This window comes from Pipistrellus hanaki (genome assembly GCF_964339955.1).
Source record: "Pipistrellus hanaki genome assembly, chromosome: 6".
Taxonomy (NCBI): Eukaryota; Metazoa; Chordata; class Mammalia; order Chiroptera; family Vespertilionidae; genus Pipistrellus; species Pipistrellus hanaki.
Window position 1 is genome coordinate 17,720,499 of NC_140508.1, and position 27,235 is coordinate 17,747,733.

The following is a 27,235-nucleotide window of genomic DNA, read 5'->3' on the forward strand; positions in this document are numbered from 1 at the left end:
TTCCTTTGCATTGCTGAGTAATATTTCTTCAGTATGAATATACTCTAGTTCTATCAATTCTAATTTCAAAACTCTAAAAATAGAGGCTTTAACAATTTTGAGTTATATTTTGCATGTTTAGATAAAATCTGTAAGACCATTTTGGCTTTTTATTTCCTTTTATTTAATGAAGTTTTATTGGCCAAAATACTGTGCTCAGTAATGTACACAGAGCTGTATAAATCTCTGGCTTTTCCTCCAATTTACAGTTCAGCTGAATGAAAAAAGACAGTTGTGTTGTCCTAATCTGATGGAAACTGTGTCTTTTTAAACAGCCAGTTTAAGAACTTACTAAAATGTTGTCAAAAGATGGAGCATCATAAGATCCAGATGCAGTAGGATCTCGTGTAAGACTATCTTCCTTCTCAGTCTTACCCCATGTTACAGGTACCTGACCTTAAAGGCATATGGGCCGGAGCGTCAGGTCTCTCAGGTTCTATTTCTGGTTCTACTTACCGAATTGCTAATAGGGCTTTGCACAACACAGAGAACATGCCCTTCCTACAAAGCAAGAAGCAAGATCCCATGGAGCCCTCTAAGAGAGGGACTCGCACACTCCAAGTGAGATTGGGTCTCAGAAACCAAGGATCTCTTTATCCGGAGCCTAGGCATGCCCTTCCCTCCTGTCAAAGCCATGCATTTTAGTGAGAAATTGGAGCTCCGATTTTTGTATGGTCAAAGGGATTTCCATGGGTCCCTGTCTCCCTGGTGCGTGATTCCAGAAGCTAGAACTTAAAATTGGTTTGCATTTCAAGTCCTGAAACTTTTCTTACTGAGATGTTTCTGCGGTTCACGATGCAGCAGAGGGAACAGCGGTGGACACACAGAGTGAAGGTAAGGCTGCCCTGGGCCTCCCGAGGTTGAAGGAGGAAAAAGCTACAACTGCCCAACAGCCCAGACTGGAAAGGCGATCGCAGAGCCTCGCCTCCTGCATAAAACTACACTTCCCAGGTGGCCTTGCGGCCCAGGAAGGGAGAACGCGCTTACTGCCGGCCCATGGACTCCCATCGTGCCAAAGTCACTCCCGTCTAATTGGAGGGCTCTGTCGCGGTGCATCTCGGGACTTGTAGTACAGCGAGAACATGGGGTTAGTTTCTTTGTGACTTGCGGCGCTCCAAGTGGCGCCCCGCGAGGAGTCGCAGCCGCGCGCACGTGCGCTGCGCCCGAGGGGGCGGCCGGCGCCTCCCGCGGGGCGGGGCCGCGGGTCCCTTGTTGACACCGCCTTCCTGCCCCTCCCCTCTCGGTGCCCGGGCGGCCCGCCCCTCCTTCCTGGAGTCACCGCTGAAGCGGCAACGGCGGCGGCGGCGGCGGCGGCGGCACGGAGAGGGGCGGCCAAGTGGCCCACGCGACAATCGCCGGGCCGGACCCTGTGCGGTGACTCGCGCGGCCCCGGCGCCCCCTGCCCCAGCGGCGGGACCTGGCTCCCCGCGGCGGGATGTTCTCCCGGAGGAGTCACGGGGATGTGAAGAAGTCCACCCAGAAGGTGCTGGACCCCAAGAAGGACGTGCTGACCCGCCTGAAGCACCTGCGGGCGCTGCTGGGTGAGGCGCGCGCCGCCGCCCCGGGTCCGGGCACTGCCCGCTCGCGGGCGGGCGGGGTGGTCGGAGCCGGGGACCGGGAGGGCGCGGAGTTGGGGGGCGGCGGGCGATCGACCCCTTCTCTGGGTCTTGGGCTTCTTGTCCCCCCCCCCCCCCCCCGAAAAGCGGGCTGCCTAGACCTCCGGTGTGAACTTCCCCCCGAGTCTCCCCGGGGAACCTCGAGGCGGGACCCTGCCGTGGCCATCCCTTCCCCAGCGAACACCGGACCCGGTGCTCCTCGCGCTCACGTTGAACTGTCATCTCCCCTTTCCGATCTTAACAATGTTTGAGTCCGGGACCCCAAGTAGACTGAGACCTCCAGTGGTCCTTCATTGAACTGTCTTCTCTTTCGCTCTCCCCTCCCCACCCTTTACATTGTATTTTTACTTTTTTTAGTCCGAGTCCCCCACATAGAGACTCCCAAGTGATCCCCTGGATACATTTAATTTAACGGGGACATCTCTTCTCATGCCCCTCCTCCTTTAAAAAAAATTACCTTTTATTTTGGATCTGGCTGCTTGGATTTCTTTGTGTGTCCTTGGTGTGAAGGGGGGGCTTCTGGTGTTCGCTTGGAGGGAGCGGTGACTTCCCTGGGTTCAAGGAGGCTGCTTGTCCTTGATTGCAGGACGACAGCGATGGCTTTTTGCTCTCTTGTTTCCGCTGGGTGGAGGTTCAGCGGAACCCAGGTGGGCCTGCCGGCGACCTGTGATGCTCATCCCTGTGGGTGTGAAGTGTCCACCCGGCTTCCTGTCACCTGCTGCATGCGGCTGTGACTGGTGTGCTGGGCTGTTTTGTTTTCTGTTCTCTTACTTCCTTAGTATTAACTTTTGTTTAGGATGAAAACACCTTTGCTGTCTGTAGACTTGTCTGTGTATATGTGGACAAAGAAAAGGACCCTTTATGCTTCTTCTAGATGCCATTTTTTAAAATTTATTTTACGCTTAGACTTGCAAATAGTAGTACGTATGTCTCCTCCCCCCCCCCCCCCCCATCTCTGCCCCCTCTCCCCCTATTGGTCTTGCATCCATTGGTCATGCTTTTATGCATGCATATAAGTCCTTCGTTTGATCTCTTACCCCCCCCCCCATTTTTACTTCCCTGCCATTTTTATTCTTAAAATGAGCAAAAATCACCTGATTTTAGGCATGTAGTCTTAATACGTCTGTCTTTTGAGGAAATGTGGAATGAAAGAATTCATTGTATACGTGAGAATTTCACATAAAGATCTTGCGCATGAGATGAAAAGCTGCAAAGTATTTTTATTTATAATCTGTGAAGTGCCTCTAAAAGGAATAAAAAGAACACACCTGGTTTTGCCAAGTGAAGCTCTTCACAGCCGTGGATTCTTTGAGATTACACTGTTTTGTTCAGATTGGAATGAAATGTAAATCAGTTACTGTTAGAGGGATTAGTTTTCAAGACCTTTGAAAGTGAAATGTGGTGTTCTTGGTAAACTGAACTTTCTACTTCCTGTAGTAAAATGTCAGGCGCACACAGGTTGCATTGTGTGTGGGGTTTTAGTAGTGACTGATTAACACAGACTGCAGGGACATTTTTGATAAGGAGAGTTGAGCAGCATTTTAAAGCATTTGATACTTTGGGACTTTTTTTCTGTGGTAGAGAATTTGAACTTTTGTTCTGTCCAAGTCTGGAGATTTAAGTTGGCTATTTTGTAAAGGCAGAATCAATGAAACCCGAGATCAGTTTGGTTTCTTAGAGATACACAGTACATTGTTACCGTTGTGAGAAAGTAGTTAGCTATGTAATTGGGGTTTCAGTTTGTGTGTTGTGTGTGTGTGTGTGTGTCTTATTTTGAGGAACTTTAAAAAATCATTTTATTGAACTCATTATGACTTAAATTGTGTAACGAGGAGAGATTCTTTAATATTTCTTTAGGTGTATTTTTGTTATTGTTGATGCATTTGTTTTTTGGAATGGCCCAATTAACTTGATTACTGTAATCTTTATCTATAGGGACTAGATTTTTGTAAATGTATCTGAGGAATTCTAGTGATAATGTGTAATGTAAGCTTTCACTTATAACTGATTTAAAGGCTTAAAGAAAAATAATGTATTAATACACTAGTTCCTAATACATCACATACCCTACTTGTTTCCTACTTTAAGGAAAAGTCGACTTAGAAAAATAGGTCTCTTGCTCTGAAAAAATGGGGGTTAGCCAAGATCAGGAAAACTATTCGAAGGAGAATAGAAAGTATTATTGTATTTTTATTTATATACTTATATGATATTCTTGATTTGCACACATTTTATCTTCAAGTGATAATACATATGTCATTTATTTTTTATTTTTTATTTTTTATTTTTTTATTTTTTACATACAGAGATGATACTGCTGACCTGATTTGTAGCACAGCTATGTGACTTTGGCCTAGTTACTTAGCCTGTCTGTGAGCATCAGTTTCTATTCTGTAAAATGGGCATGGTAACGTCTGCGAGTGTGATGTGTAAACTATTGCAGCTTGGAGTAGGCATTTGACAGTTTCTTCTCTCACTACTTGTTTCCCATCATTAATAGGCTAGGAGAGCATTTGGTAGGTAGTTTGCCCCACCCCTTCTTATTCTGATAATTGTGATGGACTTGTTCTCTCCATAAAAATTAGTCCGTCTTTAAGACAACTGGCTAACAAAACACAATTAGCTGTGAAAAGTAGAGTATTTCTTGGGATCATGATAATGACTCCAATTAGAACTTGCTTAGCTACTTTGATCTGGCTGCTTATTGTAAATTGGCCTGATTTGTTTCACAGTGGGGGAAACGGAGACATAGGCAGGCCTTATAAGGGGCCAAGCCATGTACTAAATGGTCTGGATGTATTTTATTAATTAGAGAAAGAAGAAAGAGCTGTTAGGTCCCCTGACTTTGAGTTCTCCCTACACTGTCTAAATCATTACTGGGAAAGTAAATGAGCAAACAATACAAAACAAAAACAAAAAAAGCATATTGCTGTTATGTTCCAGCAAAGGTCTCATTTCTAATTAAAGGTTGACTGCCTACTGAGTCCCGAAAGAGGGTATAGAAATGGCATTGTTATAGCAACAAGAATAGAGTATTAATAAACAATAGTGTTTTATGTAATTAGATTACATTTGTTTATGTGGCTTATATGGTTGACTCTATTATAGGACTTCTAGGAGTCTAAAAAGATAACTAAGGGTGGCACAAAAATAGGGGCATCTTGAAGTTTTACTCATGCTACGCCCTGAAGAATGGTTAAACTAGCTCTGTCCAATAGGAATAGAATGTGAACCACATGTCTAATTTTAATTTTTCTAGTAGCCACATTTTAAAAAGTAAAAGGAGCCCTGGCCAGTGTTACTCAATGGTTAGAGCCTCAGCCTGCACACCAGAGGATTTCAGGTTGATTCCAGTTCAAGGTCACGTACCTGGGTGGCAGGTTTAATCCCCGCCCCCAGTTGGGATTTGTGTAGGAGGCAACCAATCAATGTGTCTCTTTCACATTGATGTTTTTCTCTCTCTTTCTCTACCTATCTATCTATCTCTCCCTCTTTCCCCTCCTGTCCACTCTCTCTAAAAATTAATGGGAAAAATACACTCAGGTCAGGATTAACAAAAAAAGAAAAGATAAAAGGAAACAAGTGAAATTAGCCTTAATAATATATTTTTACTTAAGCCCACATGTCTAATATGTATATTATCAACAGGTAAAATAAAGTATTATTTTTTTACTTTTTTTTTTTTTTTTCATACCACGTCTTTGAAATCTAGTGTCTACGCTACACTTACAGCACATCTCAGTTTAGACTGGCTGCATTTCCAGTGCTCAGTGGCCATATTTAGCAAGTGGCTACATACTGGACAGAGCGGGGCTAGAGTTTGGAAAAGTAGAGGGGAAGGGCAGTTTCAACTAAGGGAAGGTGGAATCCATATGGCAGTGATGTGGGAAGGTGAGGGACACCAGCCTGCCTCTTCTCGTGTTCGGTGAGGGAGTGATGGGGGGAATGAATGGTGGGCATAGAAGATGGGGTGCTGGTCCTGAGGGCATGTACAATGTCAGATAAATGATTAGAATGCTGTGTAGGCCAGGGGAAGGGTCAGGGCCGTGAGTTAGATGGCTGGGGGTGAGGACTGGTTGTGGGGAGAAGAGGAGGAGAGGAACAGGTGGTCTGACTGTGGGAGAAGCTGAGGCAGGTTGGGGACCAGATCAGAAAGGGTTTTGTTTGCCTGATATAGAAGCTCAGATCATCATCTTCTTCTTCTTCTTCTTCTTCTTCTTCTTCTTCTTCTTCTTCTTCTTCTTCTTCTTCTTCTTCTTCTTATATATGTATATATTATTGATTTTACACAGAGAGGAATTGAGAGGGACAGAGAGTTAGAAACATCCATGAGAGAGAAACATCAACCAGCTGCCTCTTGCACACCCCCACTGGGGATGTGCCGGCAACCAAGGTACATGCCCTTGATCGGAATCGAACCCAGGACCTCCGACGCTCTATCCACGGAGCCAAATCAGTCCCAGCTAGAAGCTCAGATCTTATCCTGAAGGTGAGAGGGCCTTCTTGGAGCATTCTTAGCAGGTCAAATGATAAGTTTTGAGAACTGCTTCTCTGCCAACAGGGCCAGGAAAAATGGATTGGGGGTGATGGGAGGGGTGGCACTGAACACTAGCAGTGACTGAGCAGACAAATGATGAGGGCCTGAGATCAGAAGTTAGATGAGTGGAGAGGAGGGGTGGGGAATTGAAGGACCAGGCAGCGGAGTGATTCTCTAAGTGAGATAATGAAAGTGAAGTTTGCAGAAGCTAGGCGAGGAATGGTTAATCAGAAGGAAAAGAGAATTGGGATCAGAGGCCACAGTCAAGTGAAATCAAGTGACACTAGGATTTGGTCCAAATATTTGGATCCAGAGAGGAGAGAATAGTCTCTCGCAAGTGCTCTCGCTATATACTGAAAGTGTAACCAGACAATCAGTGGGTCTGTGCTGCCTGCCACTATTTGAGCCAATTAAATAGAGACCAGGTTGAATAATATATGAGCATTTATTCCAGTACTGTCTGCAGTGTGGGAGAGCAGCAGGTCATCCACAGAAATCTGCTCTGCAGCCCCCCATAAGCCAGCTGCTTATATAGGGTAAGATAAAGATTACATGGGAAGTAGGGATTACAGGTATGGGAAAGTAGGTAAGCAGGCTCGGGTGAGACTCCATTGTTTGGTCAACAAGGTTGTTAATCTTTCCATGATAATAGGCAGTTCTTGAATGAGAAAGGACTGACTGCATTCAAAGGTTGAATCCCAGGTCCTGGGGGTACACAACTCCCAGCCATGTCAGAATGTCCTTTCTTTAACCAACACAAGGAAGTCATGGTTAACAGAGCATGATTACTATTTTCCATAACCATAGCCAGTCCCCAATATTCTATTTTTGCCCCTAACAATAGAGCAAAATAGAACATTTTGGTATAGACTTTTGTGTGTGTGTGTGTGTGTGTGTGTGTGCGCGCGCGCGCATCTGTCGCTTTAAGTTCACTTACAATTTTAAATGTTGCCTTTTAAACTAACTTAATATTAGCATTTTTCTGTGTTTTGTTCCTCTCATATTTTTTTTTTTTTTTTTTTTTTTTTTTTTTTTTTTTTTTTTTTAGTAAGTACAAACATTTGTTGAGACTATATACCATAATTTAGCTTAATATTGTTCCCTCAATATAATTTCTTGGGCGGTGAAATTGTTTTTTTCCTCCTGCCTCACCCCCCTCCATCTCTCTCCATTATAAATAATACTGCTTGTAAACATTGTCAGAAGCAGCTTTTCCTATATTTAGCATTATTTTCATAGCATAAATTCTATTGAAGTAACATTTCTGGATTTTAGCATGTTTATGATGCAATTCACATTGCTTTCCTAAAGGGGCCTGGCCAGGATTTATTGTTTGGTAGGGAGACAGACATGTAAACAACTACATTTAGGATGAGGGTCTTAGTGCCTCAGTGAGGTGGGCTGGACCTGTAGAGGCGGCTGCCAGGTGCAGAGGAGGAGAGCAGAAAGGCCTCTTGTCCTGGTGCATGTCCTGAGGGAGGCGGGTCTGAGGTGGGTTTGGAATAATGAATATGGGAGTTTCCCAGATGGGAAAGTTGGGGATGAGAGAATGCAAAGAGGAGTTTGTGCAAAGGGAATGATGTGGTCCAGTGGCTGTCATCCTGTGGTATGAATAGATGTTGGGAATCTAGTGAAGAGTTTTTAAGCAGAGGACAGAGCCAAAACTCATGGCTTCCCTTAGTGAGTGGTCCGAGAGTCCCAGTCTCCCTGAGATTTGAAACAGTAGATGCTGAGAGAACAAGATTCCTGCTCTTCTGGATTGCAAACTGTGAGTATGTAGCCTGGGCTGCAAGTGTTCATCTTTCTCTCTATGTGGAGAGCACCTGACTCAAACTGAGGGAGGCAGAGCAGAGGGCCCAGTGGACACTGGGTGAGCTGAGGGAGAAAGGGGTGTGTGTGTGCCATCTCCACCCCTGAGCTTTGTAGTTGCAGGAGCCAGTAACACCCTGTTTTTGCCTTAGTTGGCTTGGCTTGTATTTCTGGGTCTTGCAACAGAAAGAGTACAGATTAATATTCCAGGAAGAGGATGGGAAATTCCAGGTCAAAGATGGATGCTGTGTGTGTGTGTGTAGATGTAGATATGACTTTTATGTTTCTTAAGACTGGGGGAATTTGAGTTATATTTTGGAAGAGAACTTATGAAAGAGCAAGTGAATAAAGAGTAGTAATAAAGGGGATAAAAATGGTGTGTGTGTGTGTAGATGTAGATATGACTTTTATGTTTTTTAAGACTGGGGGAATTTGAGTTATATTTTGGAAGAGAACTAATGAAAGAGCAAATGAATAAAGAGTAGTAATAAAGGGGATAAAAATGGAGGAAAATGTGCTCTGCAGTAGAATCAAGAGCATGGAGCAGGAGATCAGGCTTGACTAAGGCTACAGGGAAGCAAGAATGGAGTGCTGATTGACCAGGATGTGGAGGGAGCTCTCATGTGACAGGTTCTGCTTTCTCTGTGAAGGTCAGAGGTATAGTGAACTGCTGAACTAGTTTTATCACTGTGTAGTGATAGGAACTGAGTATGTCTTGGTCCCTCTTCTGTGTCATGTATCTCATTAAAACAAAGGAAAATTATAATCTGTAAGGTATTTTCTTGTTCTTTTGGGATGTGATCTAATAAGTACATTTAATTTATATATTAAATGCTTGGCCAGAAGAGGAAATATGAATATATGTATATGTATGTAAGAGCAGGGGGAGGTGGAGAAGCCTTGAGGGTGATTAGAGCCGGCAGCTGCCCCTTGCACTCACTGACGACACCAGTGATCAGGGCTGGTGCTGGATGCTGGCAGCGGGTGCGAGTGCGGGGAGTTGGAGGGGGCGGACTGTGGCGCAAAGGAGCAAAGAATTTTCAGTAACCATCAGAGGCTCGCCCCGATGACAGCAATTGGCACCCCTCCTTGGTCCTGCACTCACCTGCACTTACCTCCACCATCCCACCGTGGCCGACGCCCGCCATGTTCTGTGCTCTACTGCCTGCTGTCAATGCCCACCATATCCTTTGCATGCCCCCTGGTGGTCTACGCACGTCATAGTGACTGGTTGTTTGGTTGTTCCGCCATAGGGTCTATTTGCACATTAGGGTTTTATGTATAATAGTTAGATAATGAGAACAGTTTAAGTAGTGCAGATGATGCTCAATAGTAGTATGAAGTGGGACAGAAGAATTTGCTGTGTCCTCAGTGGTCCTCTTTCCTTCCTGCCGCTTTTTTGTGGGAGCATCTCCCCTACTGGGTATGGCTCTGGTATTTAAGGGTAATTTTGATTGTCTCCATTTTTGCCTTAAATGCAACTTAACCCACATAAGAAATATTGGCTGTTTTGGTTTTTGATATTAATGTAGCATTTTATGCTTTGTAGAATGGTTTCTCATTTGATCCAAACGCTGCCAGTTCCTAAAGATTTGACTTCTGGATTCTTAGGAGAGCTTTGCTTCCGAGATCTAATCCTCATTTCAGGGTCTTATGTTTTATTTTTAGAAAACATATGTTTCATAATCATTTTACATCTTGCTTTAGAAACTGAAACCACATCTGGAAGACATCAAATACTATTAGTTGTAATTTTTACCATTGAATATATACTTTAGTTTCCCTATTATAATTGTGGTTTAGTTTAAAAAAAATCCCTTTAGAAAAAGATAAGGACTCTTCTGATATTGCCTTGTTTTATTTTAAAGTGATGGCATTTATTCATTGAGCCTCAACCGTGCTTTCCAGGACACTTAAGGTGTACGGTGACATTGCTTGCGTCCAACTATGGGAGCCATGAGTATGCGCCACCCAGCTCTCCTGCTTCCGGGAGCATTATGGCTCCAGCTGTTACGCTTAGATGAACCACCACATTTTAGTCAAACTTGAGCTTCTCTTGGGCTACTCCCAGTCAGTGACTGAACAAGCAGGAGTACTGATGTGACCCATTCTTGTGAGGCCCACTTGCCTCTAAAGGGGGTCTCTGATCTGAGAACTCCTCATAGGCTTGACCAAGACCTTCTCAGAAATGTGTTGAAGTCTGAGACTTCCTCCTCCCTCCTTCCTTCCTCCTCTTTCATAGGGGTCAGAAATGCATTGTGGTCTGAAGCCTCTCTCTGCTTCTCAGGTCTTCCCTTTGACCCTTTACAGACAGTTCCCCCAATAAGTCTCTTGCATGTCTAATTCTATCTTGGTGTCCACTTCTTAGAGAACTTAAGCTAATACACCCTCCCTTTCCCCAAAAGGTATTGCCCATTCTGCCATCTAGAATTCTCCCAGGAGACAACCCAAACACATTACATCTTTCACATAAGCTTTCTTTGTCCCTCAGCCCTGAAATGATATCCCCTCAGAATTCTCAGAGCATTCTGAATCTCTCATTTGGCATTGATAGCCTTTTGCCATGTATTCTTATTTGTGTTCTGCCTTATCTATCCCACTAGATAAATACATTGAGAACATGAATAGCTTCTTGTTCACCTTGATTCCTCTTGGTAACATATTTCCTTACTTATAAGAATAATAAGTAGCGTTTAATCAGCACTTTCCAAGTGCAAGCACTGCTAGAAATACTTTTACATGTATTAACACATTTTATCCTCCCAAGTGGATGGTAATATCATTATCCCCTTGCCTCATTCTAGTCTTTGAGAACATTCTGATTGTTCCTATGTGGGTCATGTGTGTATTCCTGTACCAATAATTGGGTGAGGGGTATGAGGTACTTTGATTGGCCAGTCTGGATCACTTTCCCTGTACCTTATAGACTGAATCTCATTCCGGCTTATATAATTTTGAGACAGTAGTTCTGTAAAGGCATTCTGGCACATTCCCACACAAAGCAGCACTGCTTATATCTAACCTATGCCCATATATACCACAAGGTGAAGTTCATTGACTTTTGAGTCAGTAATCTTAAATCATTGAGAAAATCTTAAATGACATTCTGGAGTTATATTTGAGATTATGGGAGTTATATTCGAGGATTTATGTAATTTGGGGGAAGTAAGGGTTACCCTTTTAATAAATGGGTTGACCACTCTTTGAGTCTGTCTAGGTTAGTCCATATAACATTGTGTTTAAGTCATTCCACAAATAGTTACTGCTTGCAATGTGCCAAATGAGGCCTAGCTTTATGAGATTTTTATTCTACTAGGAAAATAAACAAATAAAAAACAAAATATATAATTTCAGGAAATGTTTATAGGAAAGTGAAGCTTGATTAAGGGAGTGAGTGTGCTGATCTAGATAGAGGGGGTCAGGGAAGGCCTCTCTGAAGAGGGTTTACAGTCAGCATCTGTGTTAAGTGGGATCAGCTTTGTGATTATTTCCGGGAACAGTGTTCCTAACAGAGAGAACATTAGGTGCAAAGGTTCTGAGTCATAACAGGTCGGGAATCTCATGGAAGTCAATAGAGTTGAAGGAGTTGGGGTGAGAGAAAGGAGCGGGGATGAGAAAGGAGAGGTTGGGATAAACCAGGTGAGGCTTGTGAGATGGGGAGCCCTGGTCCAGGACTAAGAGCAGGGGTGTGACCTCAACTGACCTTTAGGTCACATCCTTGCAAAGAAAGTTTTTTTTTTTTTTTTTGGCTTACTTTATAAAAAGTCAGGTCCTTTGCCCCAAAACTGAACAGTGACTGAAGACAGAAGAGAGGAGAGGGAAGAGGAAGGAGTGGTGCTGGAGAAGAGAAGTGTCTGTGGAAGCTGTGGCAGGCACAGGTTTAGAGGGTGGGGCACACATCCCTGTGTCCTTCCTTATTGCAGCAGGGAATAGTGATGAGAAGACAGGCTGCAAACACTGGTCAATGGGTCAGCAAAGCTAGAGTGCCGCGACCCCAGCATGTAGTGATAGAGGGTTGAGCTGTGTTACTCCAAATTCTAGTCAGAGGCAAAGAACAGATATATTAGAAAGTGCCTCTGCTATTGATGTAAAATGGGGCTTTGTCAGTGGCTGAAAGAGAATGAGCACAGGAAAATGCTGATGTGTCATACAATCTTAATGTATCCATATAGATGATTGCAAAAGGCAGCAATCACTGCAGACTGGCCTCATTTCAGGTACCCACCTACATTAGTACCTAGCTATGCTTTTGATAGTTTGTTTTTATGCTCAGCTGGTGTGGCTCAGTGGTTGAGTGTTGACCTATGGACCAGGAGGTCACGGCTCGATTCCGGTCAAGGCACAACCCTGGTTGCGCCTTGATCCCAATGTGGGGTGTGCAGCAGGCAGCTAATAGATGATTTTCTCTCATCATTGATGTCTCTATCTCTCTATCTTTCTCCCCTCCTCTCTGAAATAATCTATAAAAAAGAGGTAATATGCAAATTGAGCATCACTCCAGCACACAAGATGGCCACCCCATGTGGACACAAGATGGTCACCACAAGATGGCCAGTAGAGGAGGGCAGTTAGGGTGACCAGGCTGGCAGAGGAGGGCAGTTGGGGGGACCAAACCACTAGGGGAGGGCAGTCAGGGGCAATTGGGTCAGCAGGTGAGCAGTTAGGCGTCGATCAGGCTGCTAGGGGAGTGGTTAGGGGGTGATCAGGCTGGCAGGCAGGCGAGTGGTTGGGAGCCAGCAGTCCTGGATTGTGAGAGGGCAGTCCAGACATCCCTCAAGGGGTCCCAGGTTGGAGAGGGTACAGGCTGGGCTGAGGGACATGTCCCCTCACCCCCGTGCATGAATTTCATGCACTGGGCCTCTAGTTAAAAATATATTTGAAAAAAACGTTTCTTTTAAAAAAATGTTTTGATTGACTTTAGAGAGAGAGGAAGGGAGAGGGATAGAGGGATAGAGGAATATCCATCGTTGCTTCCTGTGCACTCCCTACTTGAGATTGAGCCCACAACCCTAGCATGTGCTCTGACTGTGGGATCAGAACTGGTGACTTGGTGCATGACACAATGCTCAATCAATTGAGCCATACTGGCTGGGCTTTATTGCCTTTCTTAATGGAAAGGCCTGGAGGAGACTTGATCTTTGGTTCAATGTTACTTGAAGATGTGATTTTTATGAACCAGTGTTGCTGTCTGAGAGTGCACTGAAGGAGATTTGTGTATGCAGTTGATAATCAATGCCACTTGTAAGTGAATTGTATTGTGATTGGAAATTTCATCACATTTTTTTCATTCAGAAGATATCACACATTTGTTTTTTCTGCTCAGTGCTGGCTGTTGAATGGCTGGACAAAGATAGTTTCTTCCTTCCTGGCTCAATGATTTTTATTACACTTTTCAGTAAATGACAATTAGAAAAACATAGTTTTCCTTAATGATAACAAAGGATTTAATAACTAGGTCATTATAAGGTATTATGTACAATGAATGTGTTATTACAGAAGAAGTTTAATTTGCATTGTTAGACAGAAGAAGTTTAAATTATATGCTGTTTTGAGGGCATTTTAGTCTTAGTAAAGATACTATCCTATATAATAAAGAGGTAATATGCAAATTAACCCTCACACCCTCACAAGATTGCTGCCTACTACCAGGCTGGTACAGGGGTTAGTGAGGAATGACCAAATGACTGAACAGCAGGCTGCATGGAGTGACCAGGCCAGCGGGGGTGGGGGGGGGTGGGGGGGGTGGGGGGAATGGGGGAGGCGGTTTGTGAGGGGTGACTAGGCTGGCAGGGAGTGCAGTTGGGGGTAACCAGGCCAGCAGGGGGAAGTTGGGAGCAACCAGGCCAGTGAGGGGGGGGTGCAGTTGGGGGCAACCTGGCCAGCAGTGGGGGGCAGTTAAGGGCGACTAGGCTGGCAGTGGGGGCAGGTAGGAGCAATCAGGCTGGCATGCAGAGGCAGTGAGGGGTGATCAGACTGGTGCGGGGGTGGGGGGGGTGGTTTGCAGTTAGGGGTGACCAGGCAGGCAGGCAGGCAGATGAGCAATTAGGAGCCAGCAGTCCAGGATTGTGAGAGGGATGTCTGATTGCTGGTTTAGGCTTGATCCCCCTCCCTGTGCATGAATTTCGTGCACCGGACCTCTAGTTTTATATTTTGTTTGCATCTTTTTGAGTGTTCTTTAAAGTTGAGAAGTTTAAAGAAAATTTGGCCTGGTGTCATGTCAGATGAGTTGTTTTTTTTTCTTTTTTTTATGGAAAGTAGTCAGGCTTTGAAAAATACCTCTTTCCATAGTACTCTGGAAGCTTCCCTCTACCAATGAAAAATATTCTGGTTATAAAATTGTACTTATTAGTATAAACATTTGAATAATAAGAACAAGCAAAAGAATAATTTCAGTATGAAAAAGCTCTTTAAATTCTGCAATCTCCTGATAACCATTGTTAAAATGTTGGTGTATACGCTTTCTGTGCTTGCTCTTGTTTATGTGCATTGCCTTCTCTTTCTCATGTTCTCACTCTCTTTCTGTCTTGCTTGTGTATACACATTAACACACTTTTACATGAATAGTCATTATGTGTGGTCTATCACTATATTTTTGACTTAACATGCCTTGGACATTTTCAATGTCAGTAATTGAAGACTTACATAATACTTAAATGGTCATATCATGTTTCATTGTACTCGTGTAACAAATTATTCACCACCACTCTGCAGATTGTGCCTTAGCAGATTGTGGCCTGGGAGGGAGAAGAGTGGCTGCCCAGCAACCACAGGAGCTTGTGTAAGGGACACAGCAGATGTGAGAGTGTCTGTGGTTGCGGGCAAGGCAGGGACTTGTGATGATTTTCTGGAGGTAAAGACAGCCTTTTGGAGAAGGCCATTTCAGTGTTTGTTGAGGTAACTTCACAGAAAGGCCATCCTTTTAACCTGTTCAGGAGGAGGGTCATTCCACTTGTAAGCTGGCTCTGGTGTCCTAAATAAACCAATTTCTGAGTTCTCTTTTGGATTTGGTGACTAGTTCTGTGACTCCAACCAGATTCCTACTTAAAATAATTATATTTCCAAGTATGTCTTATGCTTCCCTGAACCTTTTTGATCACTTTCTGTTAATATTAGACTTAATTAGTTGAGTAATGTGGGAGCCTGACTGCCTAGATTGAGTCCTGGTACCTACTCTGACCCTCTACTGATAGTATCTGCTTACTTAGAGCTGTTGGTAGTTTACTTGAGTTTATGTATAAAAAGCTCTTTTGTAAGCTGTTATAATTATTAATAATAATTATTTAATGTAAGTAAGGTGGCTCTCTCTACCCTCAACATCACGTTTCTTCCTTAGTTGTTGGAAATGGAGATTTAGAAGTCACCATTTAGCTCCTCCTTTATCCATTTTATTTCTATCTCTGACTCTATCACTGAATAGTTTTGATTGTAATATAGGCCAGCACTAATTCAAACAGGAAAAGTAGGAGAAAGTGTTCATTAGTATAAAAAGGCTGATGAAACTAGATTTCTAGTTTAAAATAGATTTCTAGTTTTTGGCATAAAAAGGAATGGATACATTAAAATGTTTATAAAACATTTGATTTGAACATTATATTTCAAGGATGTTTATTTTGTGTTTTATTATATTGGTTCTTGATATCTCTGTTAAAAACAAAGTTTTAGAATCCTGCATTTGAGAAATGTGTCAAAAAGATTCAGGATAAAATTACTACTTAATTACTTTTTTATTTATTTTGGTTGGAGTGTATACATTTTTATATACAGAATTACTTTTATACGTGACTGGTCAGTCCTGGGTAACAAAGTGTTAACATCTTTATGATTTCTAAGAATTTTACTCTCTATATCTGGTTTACCTTATTAGTATAAGGAAATGAAAGTAATACATCTCAGGAAATGAAGTGGGTGAATTTAACTTCTACAACTTTTTCAATTATAGTAGTATTTGTTTCCTACTCTGTCAGATTTTATTTCAGTATCCACAGGGATGTTTTTGGTTGCAGATATATAATAGAAAATCCAAATATAAAGGTGATTGATAAAGAATTTTTTTCTCTTATTAAAAGTGGTTCTGAGGCAGGATGGCTCTAGAGTCAGCTAATTTAACTTCAGTTTAATGAAGTGGACAGCCCAGAATCTCTCTGCCTCCCTACTTTGCCTTCCTTAGTGTCCTCAACATGGCACTTCTGTCCCTGAGATGGTAAAATGCCTGTAGCCACTGTAAGCATCACACCCAGATATTACAGTGTCCAAGGCAGGAAAAAGGGAACTACTTTTTCTTTGTGTCCTTTTAAGAACTACACAGAGTGGCCAGATTATTATGATATCTGAACGCATAATAATCTGGCCACTCGTGTGTGTGTGTGTGTGTGTGTGTGTGTAAATATATATATATATTTAGAGGCCCGGTGCATGAATTCGTGCATGGGTGGGGTCTGACTAGCCTGGCCAGGGGGAGGGAACATGGGTGGTTGGTTGGCGGCTTGCCTTTTGGTCGAACTCCTGGTCAAGGGGACAATTTGCATATTAGCCTTTTATTATATAGGATATACACTGAAAATGATATGCATTAAAAATTATAATAATCTGGCCACTCAGTGTATTTCTCTTTTCCAGACATCATCAGAATTCTTCTGATTTTTTTATAGACAAGTGTTGGGTCACAAGCTTGAGCCTAAATACTTCACTGGCAAGGGGCATGTTGCCACCATAATTGACTTAGCAGCATCAGGTTCCATTCCCTGGAGCAAAGGAATAGCCAACTTTCCTAAAGGGCATGGCTTTGTGTGTGTGTGTGTGTGTGTGTGTGTGTGTGTGTGTTGGTGGGGTAACCCCTGAACAGGAAGAGGAAGGATCTGCTGTAGGAACAGTTAGGGTTAGGGAATTGGAGGAAAAGCAGTGTCTGCTACTCAAGGTCACTCACTTTTTAGTTTAAATGCTGTGGAGAACACCTGTTAACATAAAAATGTTCAAACCTGTGAAGAATTTTTGTGAGTTTATTTGAGCCAAAATGTCGACAGCTGCAGGAAAGCAGAACCTCAACAGATTGAGATAATGTTCCTGAGAATGGCAGTTTCTCATCTATTTTGCAATCAAAGGAGTGGACGTAGGTGTATAACATGAAATCCATTGGTGATAGATTCGAGAGGCAAGAGAAAGCAAAGCCAGGAAGCCTTTGGGATTGGATAAGAAGTAAAGTGATAGATATATATAACAATGAAGGAATTTGTGGTATCTATCCTGGCACCTAGGTACATTGGTTGTGCCCCAAGGGGTCTAGAAAAAGGGAAGTTACAAGTTATCCAAACATTTCAAGGATATGTTATCATAGATGCAAAAAGACAGATAGGCTCAGTTAAGGTAAAGGTCATCAGTGAAGATACCGGTCTTGGAGGTGACTACCGATCATAACTACTTTTAGTTAAAGTTTAATTTCAGACCATCCTTTGTGGTGATTTTAGGTCTTTGAGTTTGCAAGACCGCCATGCAGGCCTCCCCTGAACTTGACAGGTTAGCATGTGACCCCTTTCATCATACCTATAGAACTAAATGGTCAATTATGTAAAATTTTGAATATATTTATAGGGAAAAATAAAATAATATTAAAACAGTATAAATGGTGCATACAACATAGCTGTAATATCTATAAGAAACAAAACTATCAGCATATGTTAATATTTAAAACAACAACTAAAATTGTTTCTTATGTCTAGCACATGGCCTGTGCTTACATAAATACTTTGATTTGAATCAGGGTCAAAGCTGAGGCTGAGGTTTTGAGTAAACATGATGAAAGGGGGAAAGGTGAGGCTTGAGGGACAATGAAAGGGCTGATTAAAAAAATGGACTGTAGAAACCAGATTAGGGGCCGGGGGGAAGAAGTGAAGACTTGAGGGAGGTCATAAATAGTGACAAGATGGTGGGGGTCACTGGAATCAAGGACCTGGGAGTGTTGAAGAGTTGTGAGAATTAGGTTTCCAGAAGGAGTGAGCAGGAATGATAAGAAACAGCAGGTGGCAGGAGAGTGGATTGAACCAGAGATGTTAGAGGCGGGAGAGTATAAGTAATAACTGGGTCTAGGATATGACTGGTAGGCATTGGTGACAGAGATGGTGTGGAGGACAACTTAGAGATAAAGAGGTCAGGCAGCATCTAGATAAATGTTGAAATCAGTGCTAGTTATGGAGAGAAAGACACTGAGCCAAGCCCTGAACTCTTCAGAGCATGCTGTGGTGAGTGAAAGACTGTGTGCAAGTTGGGTTGGTGGGGCTAGTTGGTAGACTGACGGTGTGAACAGCACAGAGCGTTTGTGTAAGGGGAAGCTTCAGAATGGTCTGGATATTGGAGTGAGAGAGCAGGAAGAACCCGACCTCATCTTAGGCCAAGTGGTATGGGGGTGTGGGAGGAAATGGAAAACTTACCTGACAGACTGCAGGGAAGCAGTGTCCTCCTCAGAAGATTGCCATGTTTCAGGCAGAGTCAGAAGGGGAAGGGAACCTTTAGAGACATGGTGGAGGAGAGGGGATATGGTGAGCTTTATTTTGTACTAGAGGCCCAGTGCATGAAATTCGTGCACTTGGTGGGGGGAGTCCTTCAGCCCAGTCTGTGCCCTCTTGCAGTTCAGGAGCACTTGGGGAATGTCCAACTGCCAGCTTAGGCTCGCTCCTGGGCCTAAGTCGGCAGTCGGACATCTTTAGCGCTGCCACAGAGGTGGCAGAGGCTCCCGCCACTGCCACTGAGCTCACCAGCCTTGAGCCTGGCTTCTGGCTGAGTGGCACTCCCCCTGTGGGAGTGCACTGATCACCAGGGAGCAGCTCCTGCATTGAGCGTCTGCCTCCTAATGGTCAGTGTGCATCATAGCAACTGGTTGTTCTGCCATTTGTCAATTTGCATATTAAGCTTTTATTATATAGGATTATATAGGACTAGCATCTTTCTAATACTGACACTTAAAGACTTTGCCTATTCTCATTTTATCATCACTGTTAGCCCCATTTTTCAGATGAGGAAATTGAGGTACAGGGTGTTTCAGTCACTTGCCCAAGGTCCTATAGCTTCTGGACTTTAACATAGGGGTATGCTCCAAAGGTTTTGCCCTCAACCTTTGCTCTTGCCTTTCAGCTAGATGTGAAGAAATAATTGTCAATGAAATTTTGCTGAACAAAGGAGTGAGACAGGGTAGACTTTGGTATGGAATATAGAAGACAATTTTTGAGATACAATGAGAAAATAATAGAATGTTCCCTGTGGCGGCTGCAGGTGGATCTGCTGGGCTTCAGGGTAGTTCCTGGCGACCATGGCCTTTACCCTGTATTGCTGCTGCAGGAGGCCCTGCTCTGTGACCACGCCATTGTGGCGCTGCAGGAGGAGCATTTCCTCAAGAATATTGGCCAGGGAACAGACCGGGGAATTGGTGGATTCAGAGAGGAGCCAGGAATTAAATCTCAGTTAATGAACCTTATTCTATCTCGAAGAACCGTAATGAGAGTGCCATTGATAACAGTAAGCTCAATTGCAGTTGTATTGCTTTTACTATTTGTGTGAAGATCAATGGGGGAAATGGAGACTCAGAAGAAGAGATGCCAGCGGAAGTTATTTGTTTTTTATTGGAAGATACATATCTTATCTGACTGTTCCTGAACTTGAAAAAAATGTAAAAATGATAATAAAACCAGAGTCCCTATTTATCTGATTTTTATAAATGTTGCACTTATAGTTTTATTATAAAAAGATCAGATCATCAGAAGCAGTAACTTTCCAGGACTATAATACATTTGATTGCTGACTTAATAAAAGTTTGTGCTGTGTTAAAGATTGTTCAAAGGGTGTAAGACTGTCACTTCTGTTTTTAGAGCACATGTGTCAAACACAAGGCCCGCGGGCCAAATCCAGCCCGCCAGGCCTTGCAATGTGGCCCGCACCGCGCTGTCATCACTGCACTCCGCTGTCAGTTTATGACATTGTCAGTTTATGACTGTTCAGTAAACCATTTGGCCCGCGATTTAGGCTGGATTTTAGATTTTGGCCCCTTCTCTGATTGAGTTCGACACCCCTATTTTAGAGCTTCTTCTCTCACTTTTCAGGGATTATTTTTTTAATTTTTGATGTTTGTTGTGACTTAGTTATGATGCTCAGAGAGGGATCATCCTCTTAGATAAAACTTAAAGGATTAAAAAAACTAATTACTACATATCCTATCTAATAAAAGAGAAACATGCAAATTGACTATACCTTCACTATACCCACAAGCCATGCCCGCCAGCCAATTAAGAGCGAGTGTGTAAATTAACCCAACCAAGATGGTGGTGGCCATGGAGCTGGAGCGAGTAGGAGGCTTGGGTTGCCCCCAGCGATGGAGGAAGCCAAGCTTCCCACTTGCCCTGGCTGGCCCTGGCCTCCGCTCAAGGCTACAAAGTTTCAATTATAGAAGATAAATAAATCCCAGATACCTGCTTCCAGTAGGCCCTGGCCTCTGCTCAAGGAGACGCTGAAAAAAAAAAGCATAAAGGAAGGGCTGGGAGCTTGGGTCGCCAGGGGCTGTGGCCAGCCTGCAAACAGCCATCAGCCCCTCACCCAGGCTGGCCAGGCACCCCAGTGGGGTCCCCCACCCTGAAGGGGCTATGGCCAGCCTGAAAACAGGCATCAGCCCTTCACCCAGGCTGGTCAGGCACTCCAGCCAGACCCTCACCCTGATCCGGGACACCCTTTAGGGAAAACCAGCCGGCCCTCAACCGTGCACCAGGCCTCTATCTATACTAATAAAAGGGTAATATGCTAATTAAACTGGGAGACCTTCCAGGAGACCTTCCGGATGTTCTTCTGGACAAAGCCATGGTGGCGGGGCTAAGGTAGAGGTGGTTAGAGGCCAAGAGGGGAGGGCAGTTGTGGGTGATCAGGCCAGAATAGGACGGCAGTTATGAGTGGTCAGGCTGGTGGGGGGCAGGGCCGTTGGGGGTAAGCAGACCAGCAGGGGGCCAGTTGGGTGTGAGCAGGATGTTAGTGGGGGTCAGTTGAAGGTGATCAGGACAGCGGCAGGGGAGGTAGTTTGGAGTGAGCAGGCCAGCAGGGGGGGCAGTTGGGGGTGAGGAGGCCAGTGGGGAGGGAGGAAAGGTGGGGGTGAGCAGGCCAGCAGGGGGTTAGTTGGAGGTGAACAGCCCAGCAAGGAAGCAGTTGGGGGTGAGCACACTGGCACAGGGGGCAGTTGGGGGTGATCAGGCTGCCGGGAGGGGGGGGGGCATGGGGGGGGCATTGAGGGCGAGGAGGCAGGCAGGCAGGCAGAGTGTTTAGGGACAATCAGGTAGGCTGGCAGGCAGGTGAGCAGTTAGGAGCCAGTAGTCCTGGATTGTGACAGGGATGTCAAACTGCTGGTTTAGGCCCGATCCCTGTGAATTGGCAGTAGTACATCCTTTAAGGGATCCAGATTGGAGAGGGTGCAGGCTGGGCTGAGGAACACCCCTTTCTCCTCTGTGCATGAATTTCGTACACTGGGCCACTAGTAAAGTGATAAACAGGTAACTGGGATGATTTTCTTTTGAACTCTATATTGTCTTGGGTATGAAAATTCATAGTACTATTGAGGTGCAAAACAGAACAATTTTAAGGAGAATTCTAATTTTGTAAGTCAGATGGCAATTGTGTTTTTGTTTTGAATTTTTTTCATGCATTTTTTGTTTTAGTATTTGGCCTAATGGTGAGACTAGATCATTATCTATTATACATAGTTTCATTGGTAGAAAAGTATAAACCCTTTTTACATTGGTGACTTATTTTTTAAAATCAGCATAAACATTAGCCTCGAAGAGTAATCCTAAATAATCACAGTTATAAACTATACTAGGTAAGAAGACTTATTTATGTCAGAAGACTTTATTGTGAATCATTTACCTGTCCCAAAAGTGTCCATGTTTCCATTTCTTGGAGTAATACATTAAGGAGTATGAGTCTTAATTATTATTTCCATCTGTCACTAGGGCATTCAGCTGGATAAGTTTTGTTTCGATGTCTTTGACTATTCTGTATTTTACACATCCCATAATACAGGTTTATGTAGAAAGATTAAAACTATGTAAATTTTTTCCCCTGTAAATTATAGGTTATAATATTTAAAAGGGATAAAATTGTGTCTTTGTTAATAGCACATTTGTAAATAAAGTAAAATGTCTAAGTAAAAAAAAAAAAAAGTAACAGTTTATTGGCTGTTGGTTGGTGGTGAAGAAGAATGAGAAATTCAAGGAAATTTCTTAAATTCAGGAATGGCATTGGCTGGAATTGCTCAATGGTTAGAGCATCAGCCCCATGCACTGAAGGGTTCCGGGTTTGATTCCCATGTTTGATTCCCGGTCAATGACATGTACCTGGGTTGCAGGTTTGATACCCAGTCCTGGTCAGGGCACATGTGGTAGGCAACCAATTGATGTATCTCTCACATCAATGTTTCCTTCTCCTCTTTCTGTTTCTCTCTCTCCCTTCTCCTTCCTTTCCTTTCACTCCATCTAAAAAAAAAAAAAAAAGATAAAAATCAATGTGAAAAATATCCTCTGGTGAGGATTAACCAACCAACCAACCAACCAAACAAACAAACAAACAAATAAATTTAGGAGTGGCCTCTAGCTCTATAAAGATATCTGCTGGTTACTTCTCTGGGTAGTATGAATGTACTTCTCTGAGTTTTGTGATTACAATAAGGCAATCTGTTAGTGTCTGTGTCAAACACCTGAAAGTCATCACATCAAAGGCAGTTTACAATCTGGGCTTTGTAGTTCAGGACTTGTTTCCTCCTTCTCTTTTCCTTACTGGCCCCCACGAGTGGGGAGACTACCATAAGCTCCTTTTTGGGGAAATCAGCAGTTCCCATCTTCAATGCCACTCTATTTCCTCTTGTTTCTTACCTGTCTTCTTGTCTTTCTGCTCTTTTTCAACTACCTGATTGTCTTTCTGCATATCCTCAATGTGATGACTTATTTCTTGTATTTCTGACTTGATTTCTACTTTTGATTTGTTTCTATTTATCTCTGAGGCCTTAGTGTACCTCAGGTTTGAGTTAGAAGACCTGTACAGAGTTCTGCCCGCGTCCCTGACTGGCTCTCTTACCTTGGGCAGGTCACATAGGATCCTGAACCTGAGGTTTCTTTATTTGATCAGACCTGTCCCATCTCTCTCACAGGGTTGTGGTAAGGGTCAAATAAAAGTATTTTTTTTAAAGCATAAGTGGGTAGCATTATTAATGTTCACAATCTCCCTAAATGGCCTTGTCCATATCCTGCCTAGATGCCCTGCATAAGCTTTGGTCATGGTGTGTTTTTTGTTACATGTTTGTTTATCTGTGTACCCTTGAGGACCTTACGTCTTATTCTCTTTAAATTTTCTAGCACTTGGCTAAGAGCTAGTTGGTATGGATATAGGTTTAATAATGTTTGAACAGCTGGGTAAAGAATGTCTGTCTAGCACAGCCAGTGTGGCTCAGTGGTTGAGTGTTGATCCATGAACCAGGAGATAATGGTTTGATTCCCAGTCAGGGCACATGCCCTAATTGTGGGATCAATCTCCAATAGGGAGAGGGTATGCAGAACGATTATTTTCTCTCATCATTGATGTTTCTATCTCCCTCTCCCTTCATCTTTTTCTGAAGTCAATAAAAACATATATATATTTTTAAAAAAGAATGTCTCTTTAAAGGAACATACTCTTTATGGTCATAATCTTTCTGAACAGCCTTCCTATGATAGCTCTACATATACTTCTTGAAGGTAGCCTTGTTAAAAAGCAGTCTTTCAATACTTTCTTGTGTTCCTACTTGCAGGATGCCAAATTCCAATGCCTATGGTTGACTTCTCAAGATCTTTATACATATTCATCTGATGAGTTGTTTTTTTAAAATAAGGCAAATCAATAAATCATTCTAGATTTTGAATTATATATATATTTGTTAATCATTTAATTAAATATGTTGAGTACCCTTTGGGTACCAAGCTCTATTCCTTGGGCTGGGAATACAGTATTGAACAAAACAAGTGGTGTAGCTTCTAATCCAGTAGAGTGATGATCAATGAAGAAATAAACGAATAAATAAGATAATTTAAACCAATCTTAAGTACTGTAGGGGGAAACATGTGAAAAAGCCTCCTAGACTAATGGGGGGTTCTTGCACATGTAAATAAACTGAGTACATTACACATGTTATGCTCTTACTTTCACTCTGGATTGGGTTACTTTCAAGGGGTCTGATTGTCTTGTTAGGTGAAGCCCAGCATCAACCATGCCTCATGGAAGTGGCTGTTTCTTGGGCTTTTAGCTTGATGAGAACATCTCAGTCTATATGAGGGTTCCTCAACCTTAATAAGGACCCTCTTTGTTCAGGTTGCTGATATTTGAGTGTCCTTGACAGACCAAGGGAAGCCCTGAGAAGCTGGGGTAGCTGTTGACATCTGGTAACCTTTTGGTACCATCTTGCTGCATCAGTGCACCCACATCCTCAATGCCAGGGAAATTGCTTGCATTCTGTGTCTGTGGCAAGCATTCAAGTATCCATCCATTGTAGAGTCTATGAAGAAGATTATGGGGTGATAGGATGAAATGTGAAGAGTGAAATATGGGGACACTTTGTTAGCTTGTGTGTGTGATTTCAGTTCTAAAGGATGCAAAGGAATGAGCTTTATAAAGTTCTAGGGGTGGGGGCAACATACTAAATGCTCCCGAATTGGGGAACAAATTTGGGAAATTTGAGAAATGAAAAAAAAGTCAGTGACTAGAGCAAGCATGTCAAAGGCTAACACGGGCCAAATAAACAAGGTTTAAGTTTATATGGGCCACAAAAAAAACAAAAGCTTCCATTTTTATAGAAATGTACATTTATTTTGATAAAGACATGCTGAATACAAAAGGCTGAAATAAATGAGTAATCATTAACATAAAATAATAGAACATTTTAATAAAAATTAATATTTTTTCTTGAGCATTAACTTATCAGACACTGAATAACTGCACAAATTAATAAGTGTAATGGAAATCAACCTATTTTTCTTGTTCTCTGAAAGCAAAATATTTCCTGTTGGGCACACTAAACAAGTCAGTACAAGACTAATGACGTGGCAGTAAGCTGCTAAAATATTCACTGCGAGTATTAGTGGAGAGAAATTGTGTGCCTGCGCATAAGGAAAATGAATGCAACACAATTATAGTAGTCATTATCGAACATTGTGATTTGTTATTAATAATTATGTACAGCAGGATATTGTAAAAATTAACATGGATTTTTTATTAAAACATTTCTTACATATCGTTATATTGACTGGGACACAAAAATATTCGTTGCGGGCCGTGAGTTTGACATGCTTGTTTTAGCTGGTCTGTAAATCCTGAGCCTGCACAGTTCTGATCTTCTTGACCCCAATCTCCTGCAGGGGTCTGCCTGTAGGGGAGGTGCCATACCCATTCAGATGGATGGAAATACTATTTTGTTTTTGTATTGTTTTGTCTTATATGGAGTTAAAACTACTTTTTACATTTCTTTCATTTCTAAATATTTTTGTGTGAACTCTGATAAAGGTATAGGTTATTGTCATAAATGGAAACTTTTTCTTTTCAGATAATATGGATGCAAGTGAACTTAAGCAGTTTTTTGAGACCAACTATTCTCAGATATATTTCATCTTCTATGAAAATTTTATAACACTGGAAAATAGTTTGAAATTAAAAGGTAAGCATTTTTACAAAATTTTTAATATATATATATATTTTTTAAATGTTCATGTTTTCTTGCATCTCAAACTCATACTGCTGAAAGCTGCACTCATCCCCCTACCTCCCAAACCTGGCTCCCCTCACCCTATCCCTAACCCTCCAGGTCCCCCTGCTATAATGACAGCTCACGAATTAGACTCAACATCCTGAAAACATCTTTGACTTCTCACTCTTGTATCCCTTTTCCTTATACCCATGAAGTGCCTGTGGGACACCCAGGTATAGGTTCTTGATGGGCAGTAAAAACACAGGGACTGGAGCTTGGAAGGAGAAGTATGACTATACAGATGCAGAAGAAGAATGGCAGTCAGGATTTGGGGTAATTTCTTCTTTTATCTGGCAAAGAGGAAAGATAAAGGAGTAGTGGGTTGGGGGAGGGTGCCAGGAAAGTGTTTTGTCACAGATGCCCAGAGAGGAGATGCAGAAAGATGAGTAGCAGCAGGACTAGGAAATGATAGCACAGCACTGGCCTCTTCTCAGGGCCTATGCTGGTAATGCCAAAACTCCCGTTGTCCTCACCTGGATTAGTGTGCTGTTCCTCCTGCTTTAACCCCTATCAAAGTCTCTTCAAAAGAGCTGCTGGAGTGATGCTTTAAAAATATGAACCAAATTATGACTCTCAGCTGTCCAGACTCTCAAATGGCTTCACATTCCTGAAGTTATTACAGTGGCTTCAGACCCTACATGCCTTCCTTTACCCCATCCCCACTCTAGGCTCACCTGCTACAACTCCCCTTTTCTTTCAGATACAGGGCCTTCTTCCAAATAGCCTTTCTTCCTCACCATTCCAAACCCGCCCAGCCATAGGACCTTGCATTGTCCAATCCCTCTATCTGGAAAACATTCCCCTTCAACTTTTTATTTATTTTTATATATTTTATTGATTTTTTGCAGAGAGGAAGAGAGAGGGATAGAGAGTTAGAAACATCAATGAGAGAATTATCGATCAGCTGCCTCCTGCACACTCCCTACTGGGGATGTGCCTGCAACCAAGGTACATGCCCTTGACCAAAATCGAATCCGGGACCTTTCAGTCTGCAGGTCATCGCTCTATCCACTGAGCCAAGCCAGTTTCGGCTCCCTTCAACTTTTTACCCCCAAATATTCATATGGCTTGCTCCGGTAGCTCTTTCATAGTTTTACTCAGATGCATCTTATCAGCAAGGTGTTCCCTGACTTCACTAGTCAAAATTGCATCCCACCTTTTTTGGCATTCCCCATCTGCCTTTCTAATTGGTTGTCTTACTAATTCATAAGCTTCCTCAAGGGTGTTTTTTTTTTTTGTTTTTTTTTCCCCTTCACTTCTGTATCCTCAGTTCCTGGAATAATCCCTGACATAGAGACATTCTTTAGTATTTATTCAATGAGGGCCCTAGCTGGTTTGGCTCAGTGGATAGAGAGTCGGCCTGCAGACTGAAAGGTCCCAAGTTCGATTACGGTCAAGGGCACGTACCTCGGTTGCAGGCTTCTCCCTGGCCTGGTCCCTGGTCAGGGT

The 27,235-nt window shown here is 42.8% G+C and overlaps 1 protein-coding gene and 1 pseudogene across 7 annotated transcripts in view; both read left to right on the forward strand.

Annotated features, from left to right (window-relative positions):
* Window positions 1-1,192: 1,192 nt before the first annotated feature.
* Window positions 1,193-27,235, forward strand: part of RALGAPA2 (Ral GTPase activating protein catalytic subunit alpha 2) — a 280,255-nt gene continuing 254,212 nt past the window's right edge. The window contains exons 1-2 of one of the 6 annotated variants that reach the window (XM_084887005.1): window positions 1,193-1,580; window positions 25,586-25,696. In XM_084887005.1, coding sequence (XP_084743131.1) covers window positions 1,475-1,580; window positions 25,586-25,696 — 217 coding nt within the window. In that variant the 5' untranslated portion in view covers window positions 1,193-1,474. Of the gene's footprint in view, window positions 1,581-25,585; window positions 25,697-25,909; window positions 26,060-27,235 lie in introns of those variants that run through there. The other 5 variants (XM_084887000.1, XM_084887001.1, XM_084887002.1 and 2 more) reach the window with 5 other exon arrangements.
* LOC311624167 (immediate early response 3-interacting protein 1-like) lies at window positions 19,298-19,569 on the forward strand (annotated as a pseudogene). Its single transcript has one exon. The product of its transcript is annotated as an immediate early response 3-interacting protein 1-like (transcript).